This window comes from Aptenodytes forsteri, unplaced genomic scaffold, assembly GCF_000699145.1.
Source record: "Aptenodytes forsteri isolate BGI_AS27 unplaced genomic scaffold, ASM69914v1 Scaffold54, whole genome shotgun sequence".
Taxonomy (NCBI): domain Eukaryota; kingdom Metazoa; phylum Chordata; class Aves; order Sphenisciformes; family Spheniscidae; genus Aptenodytes; species Aptenodytes forsteri.
This window is the reverse complement of record NW_008796044.1, coordinates 10,539,272-10,548,477: the sequence shown is the minus strand read 5'-3', so window position 1 is coordinate 10,548,477 and position 9,206 is coordinate 10,539,272. Positions and strand designations below refer to the sequence as shown.

The following is a 9,206-nucleotide window of genomic DNA, read 5'->3' as shown; positions in this document are numbered from 1 at the left end:
CAGAGCGGCGGCTGAAGGCAGTGGTTGGGTGTCGGCGGGGCGTGGGTGGGTCGGGAGGGGGAAATGATGGAGTTTGGGTGGAAAATGATCCTTGCGTACTAGGTGGGATGCTGGGAAGATTGTGTGCAGAAATGAGGAACGGTGCATTTCACAGAACTGCTTTCTCAGAGATGACACAGATTTTGTTACGGTGATATCTTCCTCTGTTACTTGGTTAATTACGTTCATCCTCTTGATTTTAAGGAAAAAAGGATGAGAAACTCTTGTGCTTTCAAAAGTACTCTTTTTAAACCAGGAATCAGATTTGAGTCCGTGCAGCTCGTCGTTAAATCATAACCTCGGCATGAGTCTGTAACGCACTGCTGTGTCTTGGTTACTAACTGTACATCCTGAGGGCATGAATACAGCGCTGGCATTTCTAGTAACGTGATGACAGAACAGTGGATTGAGGTGGGAGGCAGCAGTGATGTTGCTAAATTCATCATCTGTGATAATGATACAAGCTTCTTGTCTAAATTTATGCATGCAATCAGGGCAATAGCCCCGTAACATTAAAGGGTGCAACTTGTGCACTTACGCCAAGAACCAAATAGCATTGCTATCAAATGAGATGTAACTTTAGTGCGCTTAATTAAAAATACGGGGTGTTTATTGGAATCAAAGTATATCTCTTCTAATCACCAGCATCACCTTACTGTTCTTTTTATGAAAAGGCAAAGTCCAAAATGTTCAATTCTGAGTGCTCAAAGCAGAACTTTCTTCTTGCCGAGACACCAAAACATAATATATTCATTGCCGTAGGTGCTGCATGATCCTAAATATCATGTCAGCTTAGCGTTCTGCACAAATGCAGAGGTTCTGTTGGTGTAAGATTTCCAAAAGAATTAACCTTAAATATTTATTTAGGGTCTTAATACAAAGAATCTGTATTTGGATTACTATGACGGAAATTGAAAAAATCTCTGTAAAAATTAACTTTACTGGTGGTCTAGCAAGTAAATTACATGCTTCCATTAAGAGCACGTATTTAATATCCACACATCTAAGGCTGGACAGTGTGGACTTCGAAGATGACTGGCACAACTGACATACAAAGTGCTATTCAGCAGTCTGGAGAGTTTTAAGAATAATTTGTAGCCAAAATTGTGTGCTTTCCCTGTAAGTAGGGGGCCTGTCTGCACAGCAGGTGGGCCAGCGTTTCAAGCTTGGATTCTAGGGCGGTAGCTGCCTCTGGAAGTAACTGTGATACGTGGTTTACTGCATCCCACAGTCGTGATGCTGTGCTCCCAGGTAGCTGTGACAAGGTATGATGTGTTCCTTAAATTCAGTGTGTCAGAAATGTAAAGTGGAACCAAAATTTTGCTTGTCATGAGGGGTGATTTCGGTAGCCATAAAAGTAAAAAGGAAGCTACTTTTGCAGTGCCTGTTTTGGATCAGTTCAGGAGAAGCTATTTCTAATTACTTTGCATTTACCAGGGGGCAGAGAACTCGCGTGCAAGCGGTTACTGCAGAGCAGTTAGAAAGGCGTTTGATAGTGTTCTGAGTTATTTCGACTGTTCTGACTTGCTTTGCTGTTTTTTTTTTTTTTTTTTCAGTCTTGCCTCTTAATAAAGTCTAACCTGAGGACAGGGACTTGAACTTAACCAGAGTTTGGATCTTTATTTTCTTCTTCCTGGTGTACTTGCCCTCTGGCTTACAGTAGTTTTCTTGTCATCTTCAGAATCCTGGTATTAAGCATGTGCTTATTTTATACAAATAGGGATTGGATTTTGAGTACAAAACCAACTAGGTAACTCTTTTCCCTACGGACTGAAAAATTATTAATACTGGTACTTAACAGCGTCACAAGCCACAGGCAAATCTAGCTGCACGCAGAGCCTGGTCATTACAGGCTTTCATGCTTGCAGAAGAGGTATGTTGCAAAAACAAATTCCTTGCGTTGCTGGTTTTATTTTTTCTGAGAAGTAGATATCAGATTGTTGAAAGGTTTTTTGGATGATGTGTTCCGCCCTTTTGATCAGGTGAAGTTGAAGGTTTGCCCTGGTGAAGCTGGAACCTTACGCAGCAAGGAAAAGTGGGAAGAGCATGTATTGTCTAGATTTGGTAGAGCTGTAAAGTAGTGTTTTCCACCAGGCCTAATGGGGTGCTGACAAGCAAAGGCATAGTTGGAAATAAAGTTCGTACTTGGATTTTTATAAGAAGTTGTAGATAAAGTTCCTATGTAAAAGGAACATAGGAATCTAAAATATCTAAATCTAAAACGATGCCGTAAATTCTCAGGGTTGGTTAGAAAAAATACTGTTATCTGATTAAAAGCATCAATCTGATGTAGTGATGGTGTCATCTGTGGTTCCCGTGACGGACCTGTGAATTCAGAACATAAGTTCGCCATCAGTTAGGCTGAAGGAAGCAGAGAGACTCATGAAAAGACGCCCATAAGCAAAGCTGGGAGGTACTGAGACAGCTTATGCTCTGTGTGAAAGCAATTTTCTCCAGCTATCCAGCTGGAGAGGGCTGGCAAGAAGACAATGGATCTCAAAAAATAAATGTGATTAGGTTAATTCAGAGGAAGCTGCTTTAGATTTCCCTGCTGTGCCTAAGAATTACCATGCAGCCAAATACTGCAGGTCAGCTGTCATACGGTAACATTTTACACTCACAGGATGCATTTTCTAGCGTGTAAATCAAACCTTGAATAAGTAGTCCCTAAAGCACAAGGAGAGAGGTCGTCTCTGACTCAGATATTTTTATTAATATGAAGAACTGTGTGAGATTTTAGACCAATACTTTTCCGTGACTCTCAGTAGGAATTGCACAGCAATCCTGTGGCTGTGTTTGCACAAGCAAACAGGTAGCTGTAATTTATCACGGGAATGGCTTCACCATGGCGTGGGTGGAAGTTGTAAAATAAATAATATCTACCCCTCTAGATAATTTACACTTGCAAAGATTTCTAGTGTGCAGATAAGGCTTGTGTTTGCCAGGTAAGTTGTATGTTTTACTGAATTCCTTTGGTTTTGCCCCGACTAAAAGCATTATTGTTCCGCAGTTTAGCATGGTTTCATTGGTGGCTGCTGCTTATAGTAATTTTATTTCTTGGCCAAAGACTTGTACATTGTTGAAGGATGAAGACTTGTACATCTTTGAAGGATGTTCAGCTGGCTGCTGAAAGTTTTAACTGAAACAATACATTTTCATCAACTTAAACTGATCCAGTTTAGTTAGTTGAAGAACTTTGAGTCATCTGTTGCTTCAGGAATCTTGTAAAGGAAGGGAACACATCTGATACAATACTTTATTAACAGATCGTAACTAATGTGAGGTAGCCTTAGCTAGGCATTTGTCTTTTCTGCAGAACTCTCTCTGCTTCCGTGAGCTTTCTGTTCCCTTTGAACTGCTTTTATTTAAGATTAGCATTACTTAGTATGTTTTTGAAATGTAGCAAAAAGACTTTCAGCTAACGCTGATTTGGCTATGGGTTATGTCAAGCAAAACCCTCATATTTTCTAAAGTCTTTGCTGTCCCTGCTGTAAGGAGAGTTTTGGTGGTCTAGTAATTACAACCGCAGTGCGTTACAGTGCTCTGGGGCTTCTCATTTCTTTTGCTGTGAAGAAAAGTGTTGTACCAAGATCTGACTTACTTCTACATAGAGTAGATTTCTACATATTTTTTATATATATATATATATATATCTGTATTTTGCTGGAAGATCATTGATGTTCTCTCTGTGTTTCAGTCCATGAAGGCAGCCCACTGGGGGAACTTCATCGCTGTGTCCGAGATGGTGTAAAAATCAATGTCCATATCCGCACTTTCAAAGGGCTTCGTGGAGTCTGCACAGGGTTTTTGGTTGCGTTTGACAAGTTCTGGAATATGGTAATTATTGTTCCAGCCCTTGATTTATAACTGCTATATTGAAAACTTGAAATTTGCAACAGGTTTAAGCAAACTACATTTTGAGAAGATTAACGTGGTGTTGTGGTTCATAAAGCTAATTTGCTCTGGCACTGAGTGCTGGGTTTCAGACTTCAGTGGTGCTTGGTGTTGGATTGGTACGTCTGAGAGGTGCCTAGCCATCTTAGAGAGATTTTAGGTGAGGGAGCAGCTTTGAAGCGTTCCCAACAGCTTCAAAGGTTTTGTATAAGAACCCAGGAAGGTGGAATATGAGGAACATAGAAGCTTCCAAAGCTTTCTCTGCAAAACCCAATCTTCTTATAGTGGTAGCCACTTCTCTGTTTTCTTTCACTGACACGTCACTGGGATGTCAGTGGCAAAAGCTTTTCCCTGTGTTCTACCTCATGCAGATCTTAAAGACAGTGGATGGAAAAGCAGCTATTAAATATTTGTGAGCCTGGGGCTGTGAAAAGTTTGGAAATAGGTGGCGGGCGGGAAAGGATTTTGCAGGCAAGGCTCAGAAAGAGTTTGCAAGTAATATGGAACGGATGCTAGGCTTTGCTGTTGCTTTTATACCTCAGTACAACTTAGATGATTAAGAAGCCAGCTTCAAAGCACAGCTTGTTCCTAGGATGGATTTTCTCTCAGAGAGATTATAATTTCATAATCCTATGACACAAAGCCGGTCCAAAGCTTCTTCATGATTTCTTTTAGTTTTGACCTTTCTGTTTCTTTTATCTTCTTCTAGGCCCTGACAGATGTGGATGAGACATACAGGAAACCAGTAATGGGCAAAGCTTTCTACGCAGAACCTCAGCTCACACTAACCCGGGTAGGTAACCATCTCCAGTTTTCTTTTTTTTTAGTATCTCCTTTTTCAAAGTAGTAAAAGGGGAGCATTGATTGGAAAACTAGATTTACATTTGAAATATTTTACCTCCTTTTATTACAGATGACTCTAAAATGACTTGAACGGGGCGGGGCGGAAAACCAGTTTTCTAACCTTTTTGAAAGTCCTTTGGCCATAGTTCAGTGTTAGAGAAGTTCCACTTTAGAGTTCCTAATATCAGATCACCGTTGCTGCTACTGCTTAGTGCAACATGCTGACCTTCTATAAGCTCACTCTGTGGTTTTTGATTTATTTATTCTCTGCATTTTTTGCACCCATGACTGATCCGGTCCACATTTGTCCTGCCAGGTGATTTGGCAGTGCACAACTCCAATACTAATGTTCATGGAGCAACAGTCTTCTGTCTCCAGCCAGCAAAACAGTACGTCTAGGTACCATGAAGCCCAAGATTCTGCATGTTGCTCCAAAGCAAGACACTCTCTAGGATCCAGCTGCAAAAAAAGATGTTTACAAAGTTGGGAACTGAAGAGATGATAAATGAACTTCTGAACAATGAAGGAAAAAAAAATGTGACAGGGCTGTGCCTGTTGAATGGCATAGCTCTGGGCCTTTTGAACATCAGAGAAGCATCACAAAAACTTTTAAACAGTTTCATTGTGAGGAATTTGCTTTCAAATTCCTGCCATTTAAATCTGTTTTCTGATAGATCCCACCCTTCCTTTTTTAAAGATTAGTTAAAAATAATCAAGTTGTCATTGTTCCTTTAGCCCACTCTCACAGGGACTGGCTTTCCATCCTGTTGCTGGGAAGAGATGGGCTAACCGAGAATCCTTTCCATTTGTTAGTATTTCATAAAAGCTTGCCTGCTGCCAGAGTAAAAGCAGTTTCTTTGCCAGTTTCAGCACCACGTATTCTTAGATTAATGAGTTCATACAGTGCTTTGGATCTGCTGCTTTAGCTTTTATTATTTTTCCATTGTTTTTGGTCTGCTCACCTCCCAGAATACCAACACGGCCTCTTTTAGGTTGTTTTGGGGAACACAAAAGGTCCATCATTTTTTCAGTATACACTCTCTGCTGATTGAGGTCCCTTATCTTAGGGTTTCATGTCCTGCCTGAGGACACAAGGATGGAAATCTCTCTAACACTATCTGACAACATTACAAGAGCACTGGGGAAAGTGAGCTAATGGAGGAACTTGGTAGCTTTCTGTTGTTCCTGACCAAAATTAAATGCTACTGCACATCAGTTTTGCTCCCCAAATTAAATTCCTCGGTGCTCACATAAAGACACTCATGCGCATGCAAGAGATCCATTCACCTTAACGTCACGGTCTGACTTTGGCAAGAAAACATAGTATTTATTGCTGTAAAGATTCTTCACTAATTCTGTATTGTGAGCTCTGATTTGCGATCGTATACGCAAATACCATGTAGAAATACCAAACAAGCGGCCTCTCGTTTTATGAATGTGGTCATATACACAAATGTTCTTTTACAGCTGTTTGACAGACTCAAACTGCAGGAGTCTTCAGTAAAGAAGGGAGCTGACTCAAAGACTGTCTCAGAGGAGCTAGCCCTGACAAATGACTCTCAGACGTTTGGATGGAAAGTTGGATCAGGACGAGGGAGAGCAGAAGATGAGCGTGAGAAACAGAAACGCTTGGGCAGAGCTGGAGAAAAGAAGATGCCAGGTGACAGTTTGCATCTGGCTGCCAGAGGTGAAGCTGATGTGGGTAGCGGGACTGCCCACACGGAGGGTGCCAGTGCTGGTGGTACCCGTGCAAGAAGCCAGTCACGGAAAAAAAGGCGGCCCAAAGTGGATTATCAACAGGTGTTCACACGTCACATAAACCAGATTTTTATTCGAGGAGAGAATGTCTTGCTTGTCCATTTAGCACATTGACTTGACTGAGCCTTCGTCAGTGTATTTATTTGATAGCATGAATTGCGGCTGCAGCTCTCATTGCTATTTAGCGTTCTCATTAAGTATGATGGTACTGTGACTGGTTTCCCATTACCGTAACAAGGTAGGGGAAATAATTCTAACTGGAGCATCCTGAGCTTGATACCAAAGCAGCCTCCTTAGATCTCTGTTGGGGGTCTCAGGACAAGGTCAGTAACACAGTTGTTTCTGTGAGATGAGGGAGGTAAGCACAGATCCCACCGCTCCTTAAAAAGAAGCTAAATGGAGAGGGCTGGAAGAGAATTTTGGTGTACTCAGTTATAGGAGCTAATTGTGGCACACATTTAAGGAGCTTAAGATTAGATCTCCACCTGAAATGAATCACAAATGCTATTTTGCATGTTCTGAGTAATCTCAAGAGAAGATTGCTAATGAAACCAACAGTTTATCTGCTGTCGTTACATGGATGTATCCTTTTCCAGACATAATTCTGATGGTCATTTTGAGATAGTCCATAAAAAGGTGGAGTGACATACTACTGATGCCTATTAGCCTCTTCTTCATAGTTAGCTCTGTAATGCCCTGTGTGATAGAAAACCTCTTAATTGAAAACTGCTCTTTTTCTGTGAATGATGGCAGGACTTTAATTTGTTTTCAATATGAAAGCTTAGGCTTCTGTTTGTAATGCTGTGTTTTAGCCCTGTGTCACCAGCAAGCAGCTAATGCAGCTGATCCAGGGACCTCCATATTTGGAGCTTATCTCTGAATGTTGTGGATGCAGATGGAAAATTTTACTTCTATATTTCACCCATTCGCTACTTAGTGTAATAGTGAAGTTTGCAAAGATGTGGTTTTTCTTCTCAGATTTAAGTGTTTGTGCTGAGCACAATTGTACTGTATCTAAGCGCCTTTCAAGTTCCCTCTATTGAAACTAGAGGTGCTGTGTCTCCAGCAGTTCTCATGGAGCAGAAATCCTCATGGGTCTTTCCTATCCATATGAATGATGCATCATCTAATTCCAGTTGAACTGAACTTTAGAGGTGTGCCTAAAATTGTTTTGAAGTATAAAAGTCAAACTCAGCTCATCAGTGTTTTTATTTTAGCAAGGTTCTTAAGCTACTGTAGATCAGGCCAGGCTTCTGCAGGTATAAACTGCTTTCCAAGACCTACGTGCAGAATTTTGAGGGTAAATGAAGCTATTATATTATCTGGTCTGTTCCCCTAGTTATCAAAGGACACTAGATTTCACACTGCTATTCCTGTATTCGTCTCAACTACCTTATGCTTTGCAGCAGCTCCATGTGTTTAAGATGAAGTTGGGAAATTGCCAGGGTAATGGTTAGATCTGACAATGGGTAGAACAACTTTTTAGTGCTTTATAGCAGGTCTTGTATTACATATAGAGGTCGTAAGTCCTCAAACTGAGTGACTGTAATCTCAGTGCCATGTATTCCTGTTGCTGTAAATGCAGCATACGGCTTGCTTGTTGTTAGGGATATGGCTGGTGCTTGGCTGAATCACAGAAATCATTTAGCAGGAGTTCCTGGACAGACAAAGCAGCTGTATGCCTCTGGGGGAGCCTGAAACTTTTATGTCAACATTTCAGATGACACGGCGCTTGGGTGGCTGATCAGCTCAGCCACTGAGCTGCAAACCCAAGTTCAGGCTGGGACAGAAGTGCCTCAGAGTAAAAAGTACTGTTGACGCAAATCAGTTTCATTAAGAGTGAAAAAGAAAAGAAAAAAAAAGGAAAGAATATCTGCAGTTTCTTATTATACATAGCTTTATTGCTGTAATCCCTTCCTACTATGAACTGAGACTAGGCACTGAAAAGATTCTTCTCTTGGAGGTTCTTGTTTCCTTTCCTTTTGTGCTGTTCTTGTTTGTGTTCTTGTGGTCTGCAGTTCTTCCCTTGTTTTTTTTCCCTTCTCCTGTCAGTACTTTGTCTCCTCAGGACGTTCTAAACTCCAGTTTAGGAAGATTGTTCTTGTATTCACCCCTAGTTGTCCTGGCTTTCTGAACCTTTCCTGGTTGGCTTTCTATGTGGTTGCCAACTGACTAGAACCCTCACAAATTATTAGAAACGTGTGAAGCTAGAAATAAAGGGCTTATTTCTGCTCCTGACTTCTCAGCAGCTTTTACTGCAAGTGAATATTTTTCTTCATGTTTTTGGTTGTGGGTTGTTTTTTCCCCTCTGCTTTCTGAGTGGTTTGTTTTTATTTCAGTTGCTTGGGATGACTATCTCTGCCTCTTCCATTCATGCCAAAGGCTACTCGTTTTGACACCTCTCCTCTTTCCTTCATACTTGACCCAAGGGTGTCAAATCTCCACTCAGGCCTATGTACTATGACATCTAATTGAATTCTTGCTTTTCTTTACCTCATATTCTTAATTCTCTTTGTCTGCCTAGTTTATACTGCCTTGTGCATTAAATAAGGTACAACTACCATGAATGTTCTTCTGGCTGCACTGCCCTCTTTCCCTGTCAGTTGACACTTCACCAAGTTCTCAGTTGCTACTAGAAGTCTCAGTGTTTTCTTTCATCAGAAGTTTTTCTC

At 41.0% G+C, this 9,206-nt stretch overlaps 1 protein-coding gene across 1 annotated transcript; it reads left to right on the top strand.

Moving 5' to 3' along the window:
* The first annotated feature begins 940 nt into the window (after positions 1-940).
* Positions 941-8,740, top strand: LSM11 (LSM11, U7 small nuclear RNA associated). Its single transcript, XM_009286038.2, has 4 exons — positions 941-995; positions 3,737-3,876; positions 4,643-4,726; positions 6,244-8,740. The coding sequence occupies exons 1-4, from the start codon at positions 941-943 to the stop codon at positions 6,646-6,648; spliced, it is 684 nt and encodes a 227-aa protein (XP_009284313.1). The 3' UTR covers positions 6,649-8,740.
* Positions 8,741-9,206: the final 466 nt, after the last annotated feature.